The sequence below is a fragment of the Artemia franciscana genome, chromosome 1 (assembly GCF_032884065.1).
Source record: "Artemia franciscana chromosome 1, ASM3288406v1, whole genome shotgun sequence".
NCBI lineage: Eukaryota > Metazoa > Arthropoda > Branchiopoda > Anostraca > Artemiidae > Artemia > Artemia franciscana.
Genome location: NC_088863.1, coordinates 66277419 through 66304002, shown reverse-complemented (window position 1 = coordinate 66304002; position 26584 = coordinate 66277419). Strand labels below are relative to the sequence as shown.

Here is a 26584-nt window from a genome sequence, read left to right as displayed (position 1 = left end):
GAGATTTAAAGCTGAGAACAGAAAAAAAATTTAATGTTCGTTTAAGTTCAATTGAAAATTTTGTTGGCTCATGACGTTATTGCACTACTGATGTATATGAAAATGGGGTCACTCACATGACGTTATTTGCTGGCAGATGACGTTATTGCACTACTGATGTATATGAAAATGGGGTCACTCACATTACGTTATTTGCTGGCACATGACGTTATTGCACTACTGATGTATATGAAAATGGGGTCACTCACATGAATACTTTGTTTTGACAAATTGAGGCTTCAGACAGATATTATCAAACTTCTGATCTGTACAGAATGTTTTATTTAGGCCAGAAAACCCCAATTTTTCAAAAAAAAAAAATCTGGAGCCGTTTACCTCAGATTGATCTTATTATTCATTAGATATTAATCTTATTATTCAGATATTAATCTGATCAGATTATCAGATTGATATTATTATTGATCTCAGATTGATCAGTTTACCTCTTCAGAGGTAAACAGCTGTTAATTTCTCTTCTAGGCATTATAAAACTACTTGAAACATCTTTTTTAAATATACTAATTGCACTTGGTATTTTATGTTGAGCCGTGTTGCTTTTGTAACGTTTCATGCGTCATAGATGTAATTCCCGTAATTCAATTTCATTAAGTTTTTTGTTGCGTTGAAAGCTGTAAGTTTACTGGTGTTTATTCTGTGGTATCTCTCTTTTTATCCTATAAGAGGAATTAACGTAATAGAAAATAAAACTTCTTTTAAAAAATTTTCAGGTATGTCTCTGGTTTCAATTCAAAAATCATAATTTTTGATGAGATGCCATAAATTTTTTGTATTCAAACACTTCGTGGTAACGTACTGCAGTAAGGAGCAACCTGGTTCAATAGTAACCAAAACGCTAAAAAATGGAATTTTGATATCAATAGCTACATATAAATAGCTACATAACAATGCAGTAACGAATTGCAGTAAGGAGCGACCTGGCTCAATAGTAACCAAAACGCTAAAAAATGGAATTTTGATATCAATAGCTACATATAAATAGCTACATAACAATGCAGTAACGAACTGCAGTAAGGAGCGACCTGGCTCAATAGTAACCAAAACGCTAAAAAATGGAATTTTGATACCAATAGCTACATATAAATAGCTACATAACAATGCAGTAACGAACTGCAGTAAGGAGCGACCTGGCTCAATAGTAACCAAAACGCTAAAAAATGGAATTTTGATATCAATAGCTACATCAAAGGAATCGCATTTTAATGCTGATTTTAAATATATAAGTATAATCAAGTTTATACCCATCAACGCCCCGCTCTTTACGCTAAAGTTTTTTACTGTTTTAAAAAGTAGAGTTAAGAGAAAGAGTCAAACTTTAGCATAAAGAGCGGAGCGGTGATGAGGAAGCAGCCCCTTTCATATACGAAGTAATTTCTGTTCGTTTTAAGCTTTAATGTCGCTCCTTACTTTCCGTTAAAAAAACTTGTTTTTTTTTTATTTAATTTATATAATAGCTTTATCATTGCAACACTGATGTGTATAAATAACGTCACTCATATGAATCTTTTTTTCTAAAAAATTGAGGCTTTGTAAAGAATTTTCTCAAGCTTCTAACATATATAGGTCGTTTTCTAGGCCAGACAATTCCAGGATACCAATTTCCTGAAATTCGTCAGTCGACAAACATGACGTCAGTCAACAGACAAACAAATAACTATATATATATATATATATATATATATATATATATATATATATATATATATATATATATATATATATATATATATATATATATATATATATATATATATATATATATATATATATATATATATATATGTATATCCTACAGCCTCGAAATTTCAAACACGAATGTAAATTAGTACTGATCCTTTATTGGCATAAAATCTGAAAATCATAAAAGCTCTTCAAAAACATTTAATAAAGAAAAATCTTTGCAATATACTTTCAAATTGCTACATACAACGCTAACATTTTAGTAAAAAGTCTTACCATTACGTAATTTCAACGAAAACTAAAATTCGACGAGAAATCCTGACTAGCTCCTACTTTATTAAAATTACTGTCCTTTCTTTGATCCAACCCCCAGAGGTCGAACCACTTAAAAAATGTTCAAGTTAATACATTTTCTCTTGTCTTTATATACTTTTTTATTTACCTTGCCTAGTTCCATAGTAAACCCTAACAAAATTATTAATCTATATTATATTCTCAAGGATTATTAAATGACTTAAATCAAGCAATAGTGCTTGACGATGATTTAATCAGCGCCAAGATGATTTAATCAGACAAAAAGATTTAAATCAATCACTTCAAATCAGATGCTTAGTTAAGAGCGGACAGGTTAAATTCTCTGGAGAATCGAAGAATTGCTCACGTGGTGGAGGGGAGATAGAAAGCACGGAAAATTGTATTTTTAAGCAAGTATTCGAGGAACGTTAATAGACCCATCTTTTTTTGGAGGTTGAAGCAGCAACTGAAAAACGACTTGGCAAATGCGCCAATACATTGTAAGGGATTTGTATGAATCTTTAGATGGGACTAATAGCGATGGCACATACGTGAAACTATCCCTCGCATATGTGCCTTTATTCTAGAGTGCATTCTTGTAGTGTGGGGTTATCAAAGTGAGGTATCAAAATCTTAAAAGAAATAGCTTCGATTCAAATCGAATACTTGTTGGCATCAAGCCATGGCTAATTGTATAAATAGCCACGACAGATAGTCCGATTGAGTGAGAGGCAAATCTAGCATTAACTAGATTTGATTAACTAGATTTGAGTGAGAGGCAAATCTAGCATATTAGGATCATATAAAAATGATAAGCCAAATCACATTATGGAATGTGAAATCATTAACATAAAACTGAAAAGAAAGAAGGCAGATTTTGAATTCTTCCAAATAGAATACGAGTTTGGAATACAAGTTTGAATGCTAGGAACATAAGTTAGGAATACAAATAGAATACAAGTTTGAATACTAGAAAATTGTTAGTAACGGTTGGAGCAGCGAATCACCAATTGAATTTCTCCTTATGGATTAGACTTCGAACAAAATGATCCCTTCTTTCCTTGATCCTGAATTCAAAAGATTCCTCCTTCTTATGCACGTGAGTTGAGGGGCGGTTAATTTCCTCCCCCTATATTTGGAAAAATACTCTTAGGTATTTTCATTGAAAATAATCTTTTTAGTGCTATTAATGAGAAAAATTAAAAATACACAAATCCCATAACTCTCCATAATATTTGTGATCGACATCTCTGCTCCTTATCAGAAAAAATCCTTATCAGCTCCTCCTCTCACGCTTTGACTCTGGAAGGCATCAGAGATTTTTCTTTCCACTGTGAGTGGAAATTAAGCAGAGGGGTCATTTGGAGCACCCCTTTCTTAGCTGTCATCGTATTCTGTCCCTCTCTGCTCAAGTATTAATATTTGAAAGTAACTTGCCATATTAAAATATATATAAAAAAAAATAAGAAATGAAATATAGTTTTAATTCAAAACGTTTACTGTACGGAAAAGGAAACATAAAAAAAAAGTTTCAACCTATCCGGTTAAACATACCCATTACTGCCTTGTATTAAAATCACCACACTCATTTTTTCGTGCATGTTTGTTATTCTTAGTCTTTTTATATTAGCTTAATAGTTTACATGAGCTTATATAGTACCTTATACTGTCGACTCCCGATAATTTGACACTCAATACTTTGAATCTCACGATTTTTAGAAATTTTTATGCGGTTCCTTGAAAAACATTTGATGAAGTGAACAAGAAACACCTCAATAATTTGAATTTGTGAAGAAGGCATCCGGCTTGGCAATATTCAGTAAAAATATTTAAATTCCGCTGGACATCATTGATAAAAGTGAGAATGTGAAAATAACATTTTTGACCTCTATACTTCCGACTGTTAAAGCCTAGAAAAATGTCAGCTCTACCCCCCAACATAACTAATCCAAAAACAGAGGGATTACTAAGGAAACAGAAAACTTCGCACGGTTGTCAGAGTCATGATATTTAACGGGATTCATCATAATAGACGAAAATTGGTTACTTCTACCAAACTGTGGTAAGTTTACATTTGACGATTTAGTTCACATGGATACTGGAACTGCTGCCCCATGGTGCTTTAACCAATGCCAAATTTTTGACTATTCCAGACGCGGAGGACGAGGATGAAAAAGAAGAAACACTTACTCCAGTCACATTAACCTGGCAAGATTATTCATCAACATCTTACGCTCTCAGAACAGAAACAATCTCAGAACAGCACAGATAATCTCTTTACAGCTCTCATCATCATTGAAAATGAAATTGAACGATGTAAAATGGATCTAGATCCATAAAAAAAAAAAAACAAAAAAAAACAAAAAAAACGTAGGCTCCTCTACAATATAACCTTTTCCCGAGATGGTTTTAACATAGTCCATATAAAATTGTGATTAAGAAGTTGAATGAACGAATTAATATGTATTTATGTTCATATATGTGTCATGCATTTTCAATAAAACACTTGTTTATTTGACTTTTTTTCTTGCTCCTTCTTGATTATTTGATTTCTTGTTACTTCGAACATCTCGGTAATTTGAACTTTTCTTATGGTCCTTTGAGTTTCAAATGATCGAGAGTCGACTGTATAAGCTTATATACCTTTCTTATATAGTAAAGAGTCGAATTTAGCAAGGTAACAACCAAATTTCTTTGGTCTTTAACAACCAAATTTTCGAATACTTTGAAGTGTCAGTCCACAAGTAAGGTTGGACTGAAGAAAAAAATATACCAAGCTTATAATCCACTATCTATTCCATATTTGGTATTTTAATACTTTTAGCTCTTTCTAACTCAATATAAACATATTTAAGAAAATTCAGTTTTCACACACAAAAAAAAAAAATGAAGAAGAGAAAAATCGGTACAGCTAAGCCGCTATTGTTCAGAAGATAATACCATAACTTGTCGGTTTGAAGGGCTACATAAAAGGGGTAGAAAAAGTAAACAGTATTTGGATAATATTTTTATACACAACCAATATGTAAAGTAAATACTACTGCGTTCTTTTTTTCAAAACTATTAAATAAATCAGCGAAATTTAATTTATTAGTGAGAAATAATCTAAAAAGAAAAGTTAAAACAGCGAAGAAAAAATTTCCTAAATAGCAATGATGACAATAAATCCCAGACTGCTTAGCAGTAATGAAACTTAACGAATACTTTACATGTTAAGAAAATTATAACAAGATTCAATAAAATACAGAATACGTATAGCATCCTCACAAAAATACAACATATCACAACGTCCTAATAATTATTATCACAATTTGACGCCAAGACTTGAAGACTTGGCGGTTCAGACTTGGAGAGACTCAAAATTTCCTTATTTCAGCCTCACTTGTCGGGCTGCTCTGGGCAAATCTCGTATAATGGAGAAATGAAATTGTTCATGAGACGATAAAAACTGGTTTGATGGTGCAATTTTTTAGATAAGAATACCAAATAATTCCACATGACTCAGACAAAAGTTTTTTTCTGAAACGGGATTTTATCAGAAATATTGCGAGTAATTTATATCTATGATATAAAATTTATTAAGAGATTTTACCAGGTGTGTTTATCTTGTTTTTGGCATGTAAGTATCAGAGATTTTGTTGTCACCAGACGACGCATCATGAAAAACTGCATCTGATGTATGTAAAAAGTCACTGTCAATCGATTATACAGGGTGTGCATGCAGAACCGCGTTATGCCTTTTTAGAAGAACAAGATAGGAGCAGCGCTCTAAAAGCTCAGTGGCTTTCAAATATCTATAATTATTGCTCAAAATATAAGCCTACTGTTAAAATTGGTTAACCGCGTTATGCCAGAACCGCGTTATGCCTTTTTAGAAGAACAAGATAGGAGCAGGGCTCTAAAAGCAGCTCAGTGTCTTCCAAATATCTATAATTATTGCTCAAAATATAAGCCTACTGTTAAATTTGGTGGTTTCATTTCAGAAATCCATCTACCGTAATTTAGCATTATTTCTACGATTATTATATTTGTGTTTATGAGCAAATAAAACATGAATATACACAAGGTGTCAGAAGTGGGGACTTTGTCCTAAGCAACAATTGGTTTAATGCACTTTTGACCATGGAAGTAAGAAAACCCTCATTGATATTACAAGTTGACCCAGAAGAGACAGGAGTGGTCGTGAAAAAGTTGTCAAACTGGATCACAAGAAATTCCGGCTCAAATATCATTCAAACGTCCTTATTATTTGCTCATGGAGAAATCATCGATGGTTTTCCTATCATAGAAAATATGATTCATCACCAATGGGTTGATGATTCACCAAGAGATCTTGAAGAACCTTAAGCTTCTTTATCCCAGTGGGACAAAATAACTCACCTTAAGGCCTGGTTATTGGAAGCCACTGTGATCAATGACGACCAATTCATAGAAAGCATATGATTCACCAGTCACAAACGGCCGCAACAAAAAATACAGAGAGTCAACATTCAAAACAATTTTTTCGAAATATAGTGTTGAATAGGCTACTGTAAGTGAATAGCCTAAAAATAGGCAACTGCAAAAGTGCTGCTAAAAGGCAACCTGAAATTTCTGCGGATTCTCAAACATCGTGGCAGGGGGAAGAAAAATCATAGCTGGCCCATCTACGGCTCTCGGATAATTGAAAAATCCTTTTTCTACAACTAAGCCATTCTCAAAAGAAGGTTAATAAAGGCAATGTATTCTTTATCCAGTATGGATTTCCCCAACCTGTGTTGCCCAACTGAGTCAGCATTAGAGAATAGCTTTTCGAATCATTTTTGAAAAATAAGTCAGATGTTAAAAAATTTCAAAGACAACCTTTAGGCTTAACAGCGACGAGACTCAATTGCCTCGTTGCTACCCTAACTAACTCTCTCGAGGCAACCCTAAAGACGTGTTGGCAAAGCTAGTGTTTCATTTAAGATTTAAAGGGAAGTCATTTCCAACAGTACTAACCTGGTGGTGCACTTACACGTCTAATAACTATGATACATTCCAAACTAACATCTGACACCTTGTGGGATGACTACAAATTCTTACGAAAGAAAAAAAAATTATACAGGTAGAAACAACCACAATAGCATCTAAAACTACAGAATTCTCATTCCTTATACTTAAACATTTCTTAAACTAGAAATTACAAAATTGTTTAGTTTTAGGACAGTAGATCTGTTTTTCACAATATCATTGCTTTTCTGTAGTTTTTTTTTTAGAATTCCTTTAAATTTAACAACGTAAAATTTACAACGTTGTTTATACAACGTTACATACAACGTTGTATATACAACGTTGTTTAGACATGTAACAACGTAATTGTACAAAGCAACAGAAAATCATTTACGAGCTTTAAAATTCAAAAGTGTTTTCTAGTCAAACAGTAGACATCTGAGAAACGTTAAACACAAACACTACTTTAGGCATTTGTAAGAATCTAAAACAGAAGGAATAACAGCAAAAGCAGTAAAATGCCAAGGGCATGCCCAAAGCCGTATCCAGGGGGGCGAGGGTTTCAAGGTTGGAACCCTCTGAAATATTTGTCCGTCTTTTAAAAACGTAACAAAATGCATACAGACAATTTTTGTTGCATTTTTAAAGTTATTTTTTACAACAGCCCCCCCCCCTCTCTGAGCGAAACTCCTGAATATTCGCATGGGCATGCCGGGCAATTTCATAGTCTTTCAACAATATAGTCAAAAATTTGTCCATTTCAAATAATACAAACAAGCCAAAAATTGAACTTCCCATTTGGGTTTCAAATTAAGTGGTCACAACAGAATCTAAACGTGCCACCCCTTTATCTAACAAAATTGCTTAGTCTTACCCTATATAAAATGACGAAATTATTGGACCGCTTACATCTAAGGCTAAAAGGAATAATTATTGTGGGCCTAACAAGTTCATGGTCCAAAACATACATTAAAATCGTATTACTGTTTTCGAAAACAAAATCATAGAGAATGGCTGGTCTTTATATTCAACTAGATTAGCAGAATATTTACAAGTCACTTTTCATCAGTTAAGTTTCTCAGTGCTTTGCAAAGTTTAAGTTGGAAACAAAAGAAAAGGAAGTAAAATAAATATACAACAAAATGACATGTCATTTAATAACTTACACCAAAAGAAAAAAGGAAATTAAGATAAAACCCTATTAATTAGTTCAAAAAATTGTGTAGTTAATAATATCCATATTTTGTTTGGGTGAGTTTTTAAGACAATTTAATTAACAACTAAATGAGTTTTAGTTCACAATTTGGCACAAATAATTGCCAATAAATAATCTAAAAAAAAAAAGAATTATCATCATGAAGTAATACCGAACAAAATTATAGCATTCTCGTTTCATCTGATAACAAATAAAATGATTGGGTTTAAGCCCCACTTTAATTGGTACAAGTGCTTGTCTTAATTGAGTAACATAATTGATTGTCTTAACTGAGTAATTGCCTTAATTGAGCAGCAGCGAAGATAAAACTAATAGCGCTAATATTGCTAATGTAGAACACACAAAGGCGCGTGCGTACACAATTTTTGTTTAGGGGGGATTTTTGGGGGAAGGGGAGAAAGGTTTAAAAAACTTTAAAAACGTATCAAAATTTGTTTGTATATATTTTTGCTAAATATTTAAGAATCGACCCAAATATTTCTTGGGGGGAGGGGGAAGAGGGTTTTGAACCCCGTACCCCCCTGGTTACGGCATCGAGAATACCGTTATATTTTCCTTTTTCATCTTAGTACTGAAATAGTTTCTGATTCAGAATGGGTTATTTTGAGTTAGAGAAAGAAAAACAAACGCGGGGTCTTATTCAATTGCCTTAAACATCTACGATGACAGAATGAAATCTACTTTCCACGATTTATGTATAAGCTCCCTAATCTATAGACTCCTTATGAGTCTGGTTATACCAATTAAGACGGGGCTTTGCACAGTCAGTGAACACAAATTATACAGCACAGCCTTTCACAGCCGCTCATATGCAATGATTTTACCACCTACTAGATAAACGACCTGGCAACATTCATTAAAAAATACAATATTTTTCTTCCACATTAAAACCGGGCACTGTGATTAAGTTCGATAATAAGACCAACAGAACTTCTATTTCTGTCTTAAATTCATATAGATTGGAAATTAAGTTTTCTGCTGTTTCCAATTCGCAAAACATGAAAAATAGTGTAAAAATCCTATCTAAAAAAGAGTTCTTCCCTCCTTTTTTTACAGCATTTGACTGAAAAGACAGGTACAGATTAGCATAAAATTTACCATACTTGTACAATAATATGATTATTAAGACTTATTTAATAAGATGCAAACTCGTTAAATGAAAAGTCTGTTAAATTATAATTATGCATCGATAAAACTTGAACTTCATTGTAGTTTGTGACGTTACATCACTAGAATTTATTTCCAACATTTATTATCACATTGTATATTGTATTTTTTTCATATTGCATTTTATCTATTAATTGTATAATTACCATATATATTTACCATTAATTACCAATATATTTACCAATATACAATTACCATTATATTTATCACTTTAAGATTTTTGCTTCATATTTAGCACTCACTTAAAGATGTCAATTAGTTAAATTTCGTTTAGTTACACAACCAACTAATCTCACGAAGTTTATTGCCGAATTGTGATCGACAATTTTTAATTTTTCTTTTTCTTCTTCGTTGAAAGCCTTGCAGCGATTAATGCTTTTACTAAACAAAACCATACAGCTGAGTATTTAAAAGAGATATTTGAATTTTTTAGCATAAAATACCAAGTAAAACCATCAAAATGAGACTACTATCTTATGGCACATAAAAACTCATATAGACTCTCTTTTTTCATTCAAGCGAACAGAAATAAACTTGATCTCATTTTCACAGTAAATTATAGGGTTTGGTCGTCATTAGACAAACGTACAATAAAACGAGGCTCAACACAGACACAGTGCCACTCGATACTTTTTTTGTTGTTGTTTCGAAACTGAAATCACCTCCTTGAGCACCACCTAGAAGAAAAAAAGATTGGGAAAAAGTCAATTGGGCAATTATAAGGCTAAAAACAAAGAGTACGGGTAACTTATATGAGTGGTAACTGGAATCTAGTGTCGGCAAAAAAGACACTCGACGCCATCTAGCGTTTGGTAATAATTGGCATTTTTTAAGCTTTCTAATCATTTTTCCGTCACGGACTGAGATCAGAAATTTATTACCGCACTAATTTCCAAAACTACATAAATTAAATGAATTATTTTTATTACAGTGGGAAAATGTCAAGTGCCACTAAACGCTAGATGGTGATGATAGTCTACCACCTGTTCTCACTCTTTAGAGTTATACATACTCGTTGGATTAAAAGAAAAGTAATTGTGAAATAGTTTATTTCCTATTTAAAAATATCCCGAATAACAGCCACAAAAGGAGAAAATACATAACAGCCGGTTATAGGTAGTTATCATGACGTTAAATTTCCCGTATTTTCCAACTTCTATAGCCTACAGGCAAGCTCATGGCTCCAAAATTATTCACTACAAAATATACTGCATTTTGTTAGATTGAAAAGTTTAGCTGAAATTTCAAGAAAAGGAGAACTATTGAACTAACTGAAAGAGAGACACTTGCTTTCATTATTAAAAATCACTCTCCGTCATATTTCATAAACTCGAGTTCCCTCGATTTTTACAGTTACACATTAATATGTGTATAATATAATATAATTAATATAATATAATTAATATAATTTAATTATATAATTAATTAATATAAATACAATACATAATTAATTTATTTAATTTATTAATTTAATTATTTGTATAATTTAATACATTAATATAATTTACAATACACATTAATTATTATTATGAATATTGATGCTCAACAGAGAGGTTTTGAGTTTTATCGGCATGATTATGCTAAAGCCGATTATGAATCAATGCGACAATTTATTTCGTCTATTAATATCATGTATGAACTAAAAAATAATCATGTTTCTCCGGACACCGCGTTTGATTTTGTAAAAAAGGTGTTGAGGGAATGTAAGGATAAATTTGTTCCTTTGGTGAGGAATTTTTCCGGTCGCAGAAATAATCCTAAACTTCTGAGACACATACTCCAAGCAATACGTGAAAAAAATAGTCTTTGGCGGTCTTATATTGAGTCACGACATAGTAAAGTAGTCAGACAAGGGCATTCGGATACTCAGTTGCAAGAGGATTCAGGTGAATGGCATGCGTATTCACTAGCGAGAAACAAGGTCACTCGGCTTCTTAGGGCTAATCGTGAAGAGCTTGAGTCGCGTATTATTCACTCAAGCACCCCATCACCTAAAATATTTTGGAAATATGTAAATAGGAATAAGGCTAACCTTGCACCATTTTCATCTGCGTTCACACATCAGGATACACACCAAAAGATTGAATGATTATAAATTATATCCCCCAAAACCACTGAAAAAAATTGGTCAATTATCTTTTGTTAGTAGAGTTGCCGGACCATGGAATGGTTTGCCTTTGGAGGTTGTCGAGGCAGAGAGTGTTCGAAATTTTAAGAGTGCATTAGTAAATACGCCTTTCTATTTAGACGCTTTTGTTGTGTAGTGTCGTTTTATTTAGAAGTTTTTGCTGTTTAATTTGTCGTTGCCAATTTACTTTAGATTAGTATTATGATTTTGCGTTTTTGTGTTTATGCGACAAGCATTAATGCTTACCGCTAGCCGTAATAATAAATAAATAAATAAATAAAGATCTAATTCATATAAAAAGAGGGAATGAATCAGCTGAGCGTAGCGACTTCTCAGCACAAGAAAGCCATGAAACATTTGTTAGGAATAACTACAATTTTCGTGTATGTCACTTTGACTTTTCAATTTTTTGTTGTTCCATAATTTGATTCAATACAGAAGTTTTTGTTTAATAAAGAAACTTATGATTATTTTTCCGTTATTATGATTTTTTTTATATGAAAAGAAAACTAAATCGTCCTTGCACAAAATTTTCTCATCCACTTCAGTGTGATTCAGTGGATTGATAAGGATAGTAGGATTTTAGAACGATGATAATCAAGGCTTACAATCTGCGTGTAATTCGATAGCCCATTTTAATAAATCCCATTTTAAAAACCATCTTATAAACAAAATATTCACCAAATTTGTTTTTCACCCGTTGATATGTCACACAGTTCGTGGTAACGAACTGTAAGTAAGAAGCGACTCAGCCCAATAGTAACCGAAACTCTATAAAACGGAATTTTGACGACGATAGACACATCTAAAGAATTTTATTTTTATGTTGATTCCAAATATATAGAATTCATTAAGTTTAATGTTACCCACTAAGTTCAACGAGCTTGAAAAAATTTGTCAGATTTTCAAAAAAAGGGGGACACTCCCCCAGAAAAAATTTAGAAATCTTAATGAAAATCGCACCATCAGATTCAGCATATCAGGAAGTCTACTGTGGACATTTCAAGTTCCCATCCTCAAAAATATTGCATTCTGTTTTTACTTGTTGTTTTTTTTTCCAGAATAGAGAATAGAGAAAGGACTCCCTCGAACGGAAATTAAAATTTATTGTGCCCTTTTTAACTGACCAAAAGACTAGGGGGACAACTAGCCTTCTTCCTGCGTCCCTTTTCCCCGAAGTTACATGATGAAAACTTTAAGATAGCTACTTTGTTCAGCATATTTGAAAGGGTCAATAACTATGCCTCTTAGGATGATATGACCCCCATAGTCCCTGGAGAAAGGGCTGTAAATTATGAAATTTGCCCATTGTTTACATATAGTGTTGATTATTATAAGTGTAGAGACATTTTTTTTTGGGGGGGAAGGGAATATTTGTCCACGGGAGGGGGGAGGGGTCTCCAGTGGAAAACATTCCAGGGTAAACTTTACACGGTGGGACTTTACCAGAGTTCCGACACGAAATTCTTCTCCTTCCTGGCTCAACTGTAAACGTAGAAATGCTCCAAGGGAATCTTTCAGCATTGTTGGAATTGTCAGGGGATTTTTCTGTGAAAGAGGAGATTTTCCGCAGGAGAAATTCCCTCGTGGGGGAGAACTTCCACGGGAGATTTCTGGCATGATTTGAAAAACGATCAAAAACCAAACAAAAAACGAGTCTTTGATATATAAATATGAAAACAGGCTGATGAGAATCTACCAGGCAGAATTGTCCACGGGAAATTTTCCGGGGGGGGATTTTCAGCGATGATGGAATTGTAGGGGGGATTTCATAGGGGCAGGATCTTGCATTTTCATGGGGAATGGCATTTTCGATGAAGGGAGAGGCGCATTTCCGGGCATCACTAGAAAAACGATCAGAAACTAAATTTTGAAAAACAAAATTCTTCAACCGAAAGTAAGAAGCAACATTGAATTTTAAAATGAATAGAAATTATTCCGAATGGATGTGGGCTGCCCCTGCAACCATCATGAACTCCTCAGTTTCTAGAAGTAGTACCAGAAATCATATAAAAAGGCCGTAGAAAGAAGAAGTGACCACGCCCCCCCCCCCCTCCACAGCTGCTGCATAACTAAGCACTATGATATTACGTCGGTAGTACCGCATAAACTGTCTAAAATACACACTCACATCTCACATACACATCTAAATACACGCTTTTTATAGCCTGCATGTGTGTGTACAAGATATTTCACAGACGGTACACGCTCAATACGGTAAGATCCAACGTTTAATTCCTTTAACCAAGGATAATAATCGGGCGATCTAGAAGAAATTATCCAATGAGATTTCTTATAATTCAGCTTCAGGTGATTAGCCTTCATCCACTTTTCTATCCTTGATATACTATCTCTTGTCATAATTAGTAATTGAAATGATATTATTCTTAATATAAAATCATTAGAAAGTTTGCTCAAGTGTTTAAGAAGAGACAGAATTGGTCTCAAATGATTGACAGAAGAATATAAAAAAATGATTGGCAGAATGGTCTCCACAATTTCTTTCTTCGTTTCCGCACTACAAGATCCAAGAAAAATACCTTGCGTTATATCTTCATATTCATCATCTATAGCTTTACGCAATCCGTCCCCTGAGCCACTGGAACCTTCAAAATCATCATCATCTATTTCTCCAGGACGATGATACCGCCCCGCATGGACTGTACGATCATGAAAAGAACCATCATCGTCATCATAACCTGAACCAGACCCTTGATCTGACAGCAAGAAAGTATCCATGTCTTGGCTTGTAAATAGTTTACTCGCAAGCATCTAAAATAAAGGTGTGGAGTTAACGCATGTAGACTTTAGGATTAAACAACTAAGATTAACCAAAAGCCTGTACTAACTGAATAATTTTTAAAGAAATTATATCTGGTTCAGACAAATCATTTTATAGAAAAAAATTTTCGGTTCGCTACACGGTTTAAGCATTTAAATGTAATTTTTAATTTGTATGAGTATTTTCAAGGTTTTATCTCCATTATCCCTCAAAGTCAATAGAAGTGCTTCCAATATCTCTGGATTTTTGTGGATATCCACAAACAATACACAACAACATGTTATAACATGAAAAGACTTAATAGGGTTAGTAGATCGTGTTAACCAAAACGTAGAAGGATATTGTACTGTCGTTTCCTTTGCTTTAATACAGTTCGGTTCACGGAAAAATCTTCTTCTTTAAACAACCACCTTGGCCCATCTCAGATTTCTTTCAACCTAAAAGAATTTTGAAGATGAATATAATTTTTCTCATTCGTCTAGCCTGCCTTCATTACCAGGAGTAAAGCATGTCATAGACTTGGGTTAACCAAATCAAAATGTATTATTTCACCTCAATTAGTTGATAATCTTACGGGACAACATTCCTCGTTTCTTTGCAAGAAGCTATGCATTCAGTAGATCCACCTTGTTTGGGTTTAACCTTCTTCTTTAGGATACCTTCCCGTGTTGTTCAGGACAAACAAGAGGAAGATCAGACGAACGCGAGGAAGATGATACGAACACGAAAAAGACAAGGCGAAAGCGAGAAAGATCAGACAAACGCGAGTAGGATCAGACAAACACGAAGAAGATAAGACGAACACGAGAAAAATGATACGAACATGAGGAAGATCAGACGAACGCGAGGAGGATCAGACGAAGCAAGGAAGATCAGAAGAGCAAGAAAAAGATCCGACAAACACGAGGAAGATCAGACAAACGACACGATGATCAGGATGATCACAAAGAAGACCGCACGAATACGGAGAAGATAATACGAACACATTGAACATCAGGCGACACACTGAAATTTGACTTGAAGCTTCCAAAGAAACATTACAATCCTCCTTATTATACTCACTATGTGTGGTATTATATATACTATGTATATACTATGTAAATGTATATACTATGTATGGTATATGTTATAAAACACTGACAAGATCTGTTTTTGTAGACTTGTTTGTTTTTGTTTTTTTTTGTTTTTTTGTAGTATAGACGTTTGGTAGAAGTTTGCGCCCTTAACTACATGAACTGGTTCAACTGGAGAGATGTTTCTTTTATCACTTTTATAAGGCTCAGATTCTAACGGAAAAAGAAAGGAAATATTTGTTAATGAATTTAAAACTTTTCCAAAAGAAAATCCTCTCCTTCCCTGTTTACAGATATGTCCTTACATATTTAATAGTTATTTATGAATTCCAAATATATTGTCAAATGAAAAGTTAGGTTTGCACCGTTCTCTAAAATAAAAAAAAAACTTTTGAGGCACCTATCTAATAATATCTCTATTTCGCCTTCCAAAGTTCCTCCATTTCTCCCCGAATTTTCCAAATCTAATGTGGTAAAATTATAACAAATTTTAGGTAATATATCCTATTTTTCAGATTAATGTGTAAAAGCGGCGGAGCTACCATAGGTTTAAGCAGAATTTACATGGATAGTAAGCACGACACCAATATACAGATAAGACCATAATTTGCTATTTCTACCCATACTTAATTCCCTCATTCATAAACAGCCCTGATTGGTCTTGAGTGATGATGACAAGGCCCAGTTTTTATAACTCTATCCTGAAAGCATTCATGAGCGCTATGCATATAAAACCAAATGTCTTTTACAGTATTCCAACTGAAAATTGTATTGTTTTTAGCAAAAGCACATCAGTCGAATCTTCCATTCTTGAAATAATGTGAAAATTACTTTTATTCCAACTGCCTTTGTCTAACAGGCAATCCAGTGGTAAGTAATTCTAGTTTATCTAATCATGTTATTCAAAATAATCAGAATAATTTGATATAACGTCTTACTAGCAAAGCTGGATGTATACTAAGTGGGAAAATGGCCTCAGGCAAAACAACTGAGGATACTCTCAATGCCACTATCTCCATATTGAAATAAATTCGTTGAATTCTCAGGTGGCAAAACAATCGCAAAAGGGTACCAGACAGGTTGATGCACCGTTGCAACCCTTGGATGAATTTCAACAAGGAGTATATTGAGTGGTAGGTGGTTAACTTTTACGTAAGAATGATTTCTTCACTATTCTGCTTTTTCTCATTTTGAAACGTAAATACTTTTTAAACAGCTCTCGTATACAAACCCCTGCATACAAATTCTATAGCGGGTTTTCTGCTTAATCACAAAGGTAAAAAAAATTTGACTTTAGAGTAAAGAGCGAGAAGTTGGGGAGAGGTTAGCTCCTCCCCCTCCTAATATAGGTGATAATTTTTTTGAACTCTAGTATCGTTTTTTACTTTCATTTGGAGGAGCCTGTCACTTTTAATTTCTGTTCGTTTTTAATTTCTTTTTGTTTTTAATAGCATACCAGAATTCCACTAGATGTGACAAGCTCTAGTGCTCCGTCAACTGTGACTTTTCAAATCAAAATTTAGCTTTTGTAGACAAATGCTTCGAGTAAGACCTCGTTTCAAGCATATATTTTTCATAAGTTTTACTTTCCAAAAATAAGCAGTCGTCTCCGCGGAAAGAAGGGAGCTCTCACTCCATTCACTCTCATATTGAACAAAATTAAGGGAGGTCAGTTTTCAATTAAAGTAGAGCCACAGTTATCCGAGGTACGAGGTATTTCCTACCTCGAGGTATGAATTTATAGTGGAAAATAACCCTTTCCTACTTGTATACTATTGATTTCAGTTTCCTAAGAATAAAGTGTTTCAATAATGTTTGTCAATTTGTTTGTTAACAGAACTTTTATGTATGGACCGAGATTACTTCGCATTAACAAAAACTCAGATAACACGGACTCTATTAGCAATCAACAAGGAAACATCAGGTAAAATACATGAAACTCAAACAAAGCTGTTAGATAAGCTTGTGACAAAGCTTGTGAGAAACTAAATTCATGTATATCTAAAATTAAGCGCCAGGGTTTTTCCTCTGTAGTAATTGGATATTTCAACTGCAACCTTTTTGAGATTTCTCATCTACAATCATCTCGTACCTCTTTGATTAAGAATCTGTTTGGTGATTACCTTGCTGTGGTAAGAAAAGATAGGGATTTTACATATATTCACAGCTCCTCCAGTGTGTCAAATCTAGACCATGTTGCCATTTCTCATAATTTAACTGTTCAAAATGTTAGGGTAGTAACGGACTATCAAATTTCTGACCACCTTCCTGTCTCGTCTTCTGTACATATTGTCTCTTTGAATTGTCACCAAACCCGCCAGGAAACCCAACAGCCTAAATTTCGTCTTGATTGGCTTAAGGCTGATAAGCAACTATTTGCTCTGGCGACAGAAGAAATTCTTAATAAAATCCGTATTCCCTTTATTCTCCTCCAGAAACCGAAAGATCTGTCTAAAGAAAAAGTCCGAATTTGTCTCAATATTTATTGTACTGAAATTTGTCACGCTCTCCTTCATGCTGAGAGGTTAGCGGTACCTAAAGTAAAAGTTCGTAAGGGGATGGTGCAAAAATTGCCCGAAAATCATTTGCTAGTAGCCGCTTGTCATCGAGCAAAATTCTGGTTTTCGGTATGGAAAGATTGTGGGCGCCCAAGATCTGGTATCATTAATAGCATCAGACTGACTACGAAGCGTAGATTCTCGAAGGAGCCCTCCCTCCACCGCAAATCTCTCGTTGATAGCTATTCCGCCCTTGCAAAACAGGATCGAAATTTTCTTTTCAAGTCTGTATCTTTGGCAAAGCCCTCTGTTGTCGCCGTCTGAGATCCCTGACGAGGACTGGTATTCTTATTATGCGAGTGAATTTGCTGCTCCTAACCCCCAGCTTGAAGACATGTACGAGAGAGAATTGGATGAGTTCCTTGATAAGCTTCCGCACGGTGATTTTGTTGTCAGCTTAGAGTCCGTTATTCAAGCAATTCGTCGGTTGAAAAATAAGTCTTCTTGCGGAATTGACCGTGTTAGCGCTATCCATATTAAACATGGTGGTTCGATTCTCGCTATGCATCTTTCGCTTCTTATGCAGATGATTTTCACGCAAGGTGTTGTTCCCTCATCCTTCTGCGTAGGGGATCTTACCCCCATTCCGAAGAAAGGGAAAAATGAAATCAAATGCTCGTCTTTCCGCCCCATTACAGTCACCACATCTTTATGTAAACTATTCGAGCTTCTATTCATTGATGAACTGAAAACTAAATGCTACACCCCGCCACGTCAATTCGGATTTAAGCGCCGCACTGGTTGTGCCGATGCCTTGACGGCTGTAGTGAGTGTGCTACTCGATGCGGATTTTTCTGGAGAGAGCATATCCTTAGCTAGTCATGACATCAGCCGTGCATTTGATTCACTCATACACGCTGCAATGTTATTAAAAGCTTCACAACGAGGTCTAAATACCTGCATAGTTCGATCCCTACGTGATATGTACTCGAGGCTGTCCATTCGCCTAAAGCTTCCTCCCGAAAAATATTTGCCTCCCCTGCCTCATGAGAAATTGATCCCCGTTTTGAAGGGTGCCCGCCAGGGAGCTGTCTCCTCCCCTCATTTGTTCGATAATTATGTTCTTCAAGCACAAGATAAATGCCCAACCTCATGCATTCTTTCCTCTATAGACACCTCCTTAGTATGCTACGCCAACGACGACTTGAACTTAAGTAGAACATTGCAAAAAGCTTCTAACATTTTTGAAACACTTAAAATCGAATATCTAAAACTTGGCCTCAGTTTTAACACTGAGAAAACCGAGATAGTTCTCTTCAATTGGCAAAAACACACCACACGTGCCTTCACTGCTTTTTGGTGAAAATCTCGTGAATACTGATGACCACATAAATTACCTCGGAATCCCTATTGGCTCGTCTCTAAGGCATACACGTCTTCTACTGATCAAACACCTCAATCGACGAATCTCCGGCTCGTATGCTTCCATAGTCTCTGCTAAATTCCGTTTTAGCGGCCCCCTCCTTGCCAGCCTATATAACGCTACTTTTTACCTCATATTCTGTACCTGGCACCATTTTGGAAACTATTCTCGAAGGCTGAATTGTCTAAAATCCGTGCGCTTTTCTTCCGTTTTGCTAAATACCTCCTACGTTTTCCTCCCTGGTACAGAAACTCAATCCTCATTAAAAAGTATCACATAACCGACCCTCATGTTGCAGTTGAAAATGTAATCAAAAGACACAATATTAAAATAGTAGATCACGATTGGTATAATCTCCTTTTACAATAGATCTGTTTTCGTTTTATTCATTTTAGTACTATTTTGTTTGCCCTTTTATTATTTGAGTCCCTTTCTAGTTATGTCTCTTCTGATATGTTCTTATATATTTTCTTATATTTATATGTTCGTGCTCCGTCTTTTTCATTTCGTATGATTGACGGGTTTTCAAATACATAAATAAATAAATAAGCGCATATTTTCGTATTATAAATGAAAAATGACAAACTGTAGTAGCATAACATGATCACCAATGATAGCAATCTCACACTGCGCAGTGCCTTAGTCGAAGAGTTTTATTTTGGGTTGCGGTGGCCTCACCAAAAAAGTATATTAGATTCATAGCTAAATAAGGTAGTAATCATACTAGTGAAAATAGAGCAAATATAAATTTTAAATTTTTTTAAGTATTCATCAAAGTTGGAAAAAAGATAATCTATCGATTCAGGTATTAAACTTCTCTTTCATTACCATTCCTATTGATCCAAATTTAAAATAAGCGTTGACTTGATATCAAGTTATTTTCTTAGACCAATCCTTCTCCCTCATCGAATTCACTTTATCTAGGGGGCTAAATTTCCACGTCCGATTCCTGCTGTCTAACATAGGACAGTTTCATTTTTTTTAGCTTTATCAGGTTGCAGTTGTAGCTAGCAACCTATTAAGAGACGATCACGTCCCATAGTATCTAATAAGGATTGTATTATATGTCAAATCATGATTGTATTTGTAATTGAAAATTAAATGAATTGAACTTAACTATATGTGTTCAATGCGTCGAGTTCTTCTGAATAGTGAAGTTTCTAACAGTTTAAAACAGTTTAACAGTTTAACACTTGCCACAGGAACAGAGATTTTAAATAAATAATCTAACAGATATAATCATTTTGTAATTTTGAAATTTTGTTTTTATTAAAACAAAGTAGAGGGCGCAGTATAAGTAAACTGAATCCAGAATTTTCCTTCTTCGAAATTTTCATTGCCATTCCTAACGAAATAACTAATACGAGATAATTAATTATTTTGTAGAGGCTAAAGAAAGGAAAGCCAGATTTAGATAAACGGAAAATTTTGTCATTAAATTAATTTTTTTTTTAATTTGACCTGAAAGTTCTTGGGAGACAAGTGGGGAAGGGGTGGCTAATCAATATTTTACCCAGGGCACAAGAGAGGCGAGAACCGCCAATGCCTTAGTTCGACATCCATATTTTCATTGCTAAAACTAAAAATATAGACAAACTGTATAGTAAAAACTATATAGAAAACTGAATAGTTTCACTTGACTGACCTGTCGCGCAGTTTGCAATTTTCGATTCAAATCGGCAACAATAGCAGTGGCATTTGTTTCTTGAAACTTCATTTCAGGATTGTATTTCTGCTCAGTGATCCCAATACCTCCTATCGTCTTTGAATACCTGCCGAAATCGTATAAACATAATTCTATCTTCAGACAGTAAGAACCAAAATACAAGAAAGACCGATTTTTTTTTTTACGTATATTAAAATTAAAGAAAACATGCGTGTGGAAGCAAGAAAAGCAATATTTATAATATGGGTATGAAAGGAAAGTAAGGTAGCCAATGGCCTCTTTTGGTGTTCTTCTTTCTACTAATAAGACTAACCAAGTTCATATCATACGGGTCTGAATCGGGAGTAAGGTAATGCCTCTTCTGGTATTCTTCTTTCTACTAATGAGACTAACAAAGCACACAATTTGGTTGTATGCTTCCTAAGGTATAACCCTCTTATGGTATTTATTACATCGATCAGGACGGGGCTTAATACTGCCAGTAATTTTTATCACATTAGGGATGGGCTCCGTGATTGAGGTAACGCCAGAAGTGCATGGGCCCCAAGATCCGAAAAATATTTCAACTCTGTTAAAACACCAAAATTCAATTGACGTCTAATAGATTACTTCTTTCAGAGATCCCGTCTTAGGTTTTGCTTTCCCCTAACATTACGTCCTCTGTTGACGTTCCCCACCCTATAAACTCAGTGGTAACCAAAAGATCGGGAGTCCATCATCAGAGTCGATTCAGTCCTAATGTAATATTTAGTACCATAGAAGGGGTGCGGAGATCTAAAGAATCTAAAGACATCTCTACTTGGATACACTCCTCCTTTATTCCTAGTTAGCACTTAGTTAAGAGCCTCGGTGTGAACTTAAGAAGAAGCTGTAGTTCCTGACCCGCACTAGTACTGCGACTGTTTTTTCCAGAAGACATAGTAGTATCAATAATTTAAATAATATAGAAATTACAACTTAGAAGGCAACAACATTAAAAAAAAAAAAAAAAAAATCATTCTGACATATTGACTGACGAGTTCAGACGTTTTGAACTGGACTTGTTAGGATTTCAGATACTCATATCCCAGGGGTAAGAGACATGAAATTAGGAGACATAGAATTAACTTATTCAGGTAGGAAGGGTAGAGTACATACACAGGGGGCAGGACTATTGATAAATAAGGAAACTCCTAAATCTTGCTCAGGTTGGGAATGTATAAATAATAGAGCTATAGTCGTTCGTTTTAAGACTATAAATGGCAAGGCATCAGTCATAGTAGAATATGCCCAGGTAGAACCGACTGACTGAGGTTGTAGTGACTGTCTTTCAATTTTACAGTTATAAGAACACTAGCCTACTGCCTTGCCTAGCTTGTGATTCTGGAGATTTTCGAATTGTGACTTTTGAGTTGGGCCTGTTTTGGTGTCTTTTTTTATTTGTTTCCCTGGGCCTTCCTGGCCATTAAGTCATACAGGGAAGACTATATTGAAGTTGTTTCTGTTGTAAATTTATTTGAACTTAAGGACTAAAAGAACTGGAAACTGTGTGAATTTCACTAAAACAGCATAAATCACAATTCACAAATATACTTCACCGGCTTTTAACTCCTTTAGTCAAGGAAAATAATTTGTTTCAAGCAAGCACTGTGAAAGCTGATTATCTGATAAATTATTCAGTCTTCTCAACCTGTTGACTTTTCGATACTAATTCCAAACTATCAATCATAGATAAATCATTATTAACGGTACAAAACAACAGTACAAGAGGAGATTCTTTGGGAACACCAATTATACTATCACAAATAACATCACATTGTTTTAGAAACCTTTCTTTTAATCTACATTTTAATTACCCTCAAAATTATCACCTATAAAATATTTTTAAAAACTGTGTAGGCTCTGCTAGCTTGGTTAAATATCAAATCGATTTTTACGAAATGTCTTCGCCTGAAATAACTTATTTCTAATTGAAATCCATTTTCCAAAAATTACAGAGAATGTTAGTAGAGGAAGCATGGTTGGATATTCACCGTTAAAGTTACAACCTCTAAATTAACGCTCAATTCTCACCTTTTTTAGAAATCCTAAAATACAATAGATGAACATGAACATTCTCGCCTTTTTTGGAAATCCTTAAGTACGATAGATAAAATAGATGGCGCAATGAACTGACAATTTTCAGAATCAAAATAGCTACGTCAGTACTACTCCCCTGGCTATAAATCGAATAACAAGTGTATATTATATATTATATAAAAATAATTTATCTATTATACTATTATAATTATTAATAATTATAATATAAAAATAATTTTTTTAATGCATTATTCCATTGTTTCTAGATCTTGGAAAGGTTCGAATTGATTGGTGCAATCAGGAAGTTTTCATCTTCGCGTGTTAGATCAATCACTTCAAAACATTGTACCAACTACAAGATTGTATTATTAGAAGTACAGACGCACTATTAACACAGACGTGGAGGGATTGTGAGGTGTTTACACTTCAATGATAAGAAACTGGAAACCCAAATGACAGGTGTACAATAGAATGAAATAATAACAAGTAAAATTTTGTCTTATAAGAACATAAGACAGGATCAGAAAACAGTCAATAATACTTTTTTTTTGAATTAAAAGGTAAGCTGCTGAGAAAAACTATTTTCTTTCAAACAAACAAAATGTTGTAACAGTCAGAGAAACCGTCCTCTCAATGAGTCTGAACTCGCAAACAGACTTAGTGTAGGGGCATAATTTACTATGAGGCATGGGGGCAACTGCTCCCAGACTCTTGTTTGTCCCCCCCCCCCCTGCGGAAACTTAGCGTCTTCAAAAATATTGTCAAACGCTAGATAGGCCTACACAATTCAAGCATTTACAGATGCAGATCAATTTTTTTTAGTATACCTTTGCCTTTATGGTATTATTGGGTCCTTTTTTTATATTTCACTTGGTAATTTTCACTTAATTGGGTAAATACGGTCCCAACACCCCTTCCCCAGTATTTTGATGAAAATGCGCCCCTGATTTAGTGCCATATTTTTATAAAGAAAAAGAATGTCAAAGAACGGTGAGTAATAAAGTATTCTTTTAAGAATGCAGGCTGATAGCTATCAGTAAATGTATTTCCTCCTTTTAAGTTGATGTCCATATCACTAAAGTTGGATTTTCCTAAACTTTATATATCAAGTACAAAACTAGAAAGACTAACTTTGGGCTTCAATAACATATACAAAGGAAACAGTCAGTAAATAAAAACTATGGAAACAAATGTAGTTCGATTAGAAGTGAGGAATTATTATATTGACACGCCATAGTAGTTAATAAGCTTAATGAAAATTATAATTTAAATTAATTTATATCAATACTTTTCAGATTTTAAGGACAAGAATCTATTTCCTTCAGTGATGTTTTTCCTTCCAGTTCAGAAGTTTTAGTGCCTGCACATATTGACTGTGGTAGCCACCAAGTCTTGAATTAATAGCCACGGTGAATAGGCACGTTGGAATAACCACGGTGTAGCTTTGTAATTAAGAAAACAGTTCAATACTAAAGCTGAAGGATAATTACGAAGATCAACTAATATTTTAAATTAATTTTAATGAAAGATTATAAATTAAGCCATAATTAAAATACCTCTTTTTTAATTGGTGTTTTTCCTTTTACACAAGAGATTTTAGTGCTTGCGCACACTGACTATAGTTATGCGATTCAATGAAAAACGACCAGCATTAACACATAAGACGATAAGCTTCATTAAAATTAAAAATTAATTATAAGGATTAAAATTAAAATAAAATAGCACAAGTTAAATAAAAAAAGAACAAGTGCAGGATTTAAACAGTTGATTAGTTAATAAGGTTAAATAGAAGTGGGAATGTAATTTTTTATCGGCATTTTTTCTTTTACACAAGATTTTTGTACTCCTTATACATATTGCCTACAATAGTAATTCAGATGGTAATATGAAGGTACATTGTGATTCAACCCAAGACCAGCCTGTAGCCACATTTGACTATAAAACCAAAATGGTCAGGGCGCGCGAGTACACAGCCAATTACGTATCATATCCACTATTTGCCGGATTGAACAATGTTCTGCTGTCTCTAGCATAAGTTTGACTTTTTTATTAGTTAATATTAAATGCCAAAGGTTTTAAGGAACAACAATTTTTTTTATATATTGGGTAAATGTGAAAAAAGATACAAAGACACAATAATAGCTGGTAAAAATTGCGAATAAATTATGGTTTATAGAGGATCTTCTAGCCTTATCTGCGTTTTGAATTAGCTCATTATGTCCCCAGAGTAATTCTAAGTTTCTGATTTTACACAATGGTGCAGCATATAACGTGATTTATCAGCAGATCTCAGATATTAGTACATATCAGCAGATTTTTCCTCATATAGCATCTTTCTGATGATGTCTTCTGGTTGCACAATTAATGGATTGCTGATAATAGGGAAAAAATAAAATAGACTTTTCAGTTTTTTTCTTTTCAGTAAAACTTGTATCGTACAACATGATGTGGTCAGAGCTATAACCAAAGCCTTGTGGTCTTCCAAGTCTTGACTTGAACAAAAAAAAAGAAGAAAAAAAAAAGAGATAAACAACAAACAAATCGAGCAGACTATGAAAAATAGCATCTCAGTTTCAATGTGCAACGAGGCCTTATTTTGCTATGGAACAGGGGGCAACTGCCCCTCCCAGGCCTCAGTTTATCCCATCCCCCACCAGCTGAAATTTAATTTCTTCAAAAACCTTGTCAAAACTAAAATAAGCGTGTATAATTCAAGCATCAACAGAAACGGATCAGTTTTCTTTAGTACATATTTATCTTTATAGTACTACAAAGTACCTTTATAGTACCTTTAAAGGTTCAGTACCTTTAAATTTACTTACTATAAAGTGCTTTAATAGTATTTTATTGTACTATATAACACTTTTATGGTACCAAATGGCCTATTTTTCAGTTTTAGTGACAATTTCACTTGATTTGTGCAAACGGGCTCGAACTTTGCCCCCCCCCTCTCCCCAGGATCTTGATGAAATTACACCACTGATGTGCATGAGTATTTTTGTTTGATTTTTCTCTCAATTACTCAAACTTTTTCACTCAATAGACAATTTGTCTCTATTATTCAAAATTGTAAGCCCTCTGGAACTCTGATATATAAATAATAAGCCTAAAAGGGAAAGTAATATTTATGGAGAAAAATAATGTAAGGAACTCTACATATAATATTTGCTCAAACAAAACTGATACAACGAATTTTGGATCCTGTGCCGTAAGAGTATATTCCATATTCTTTTTATGTCCCATAGCATAAATACAAATTTTTTGCTTCGATTCTTCTGTTTCTTTCTTTCTAGCAGAAAAGAAAAACCTAGAAGCTAGATAAAAATCTGAGCAGAAGTATTAACCAGAAATAAGGGTACTTAACTCCATTTTACTTTTATTGAATATATTGTTCTGTAAAAACATGTAATCAAATAAAACAAATGCCACTTTTTCATTAGGGTGCAGAGGTTTAGGAGAATAAACAATAGAGTTTCATCAAAGGCTTAAGTTTCTATGGGGATGGGAGGGTGGCAACTGCCCCTTCCATACCCAAGTTTGCCCCCCAACCCAGAAAAATTTAGTCTCTGCA

The 26584-nt window shown here is 34.2% G+C and overlaps 1 protein-coding gene across 1 annotated transcript in view; it reads right to left on the bottom strand.

Moving 5' to 3' along the window:
• Positions 1–5103: 5103 nt before the first annotated feature.
• LOC136033035 (glypican-5-like) overlaps positions 5104–26584 on the bottom strand; it is a 141403-nt gene continuing 119922 nt past the window's right edge. Inside the window, exons 7-9 of the mRNA XM_065713600.1 lie at positions 20935–21061; positions 14054–14285; positions 5104–10062 (exon numbers count right to left, since the gene is read on the bottom strand). Of these exons, the coding sequence (XP_065569672.1) occupies positions 9932–10062; positions 14054–14285; positions 20935–21061 (490 nt within the window). The 3' untranslated portion in view covers positions 5104–9931. The remainder of the gene's footprint in view (positions 10063–14053; positions 14286–20934; positions 21062–26584) is intronic.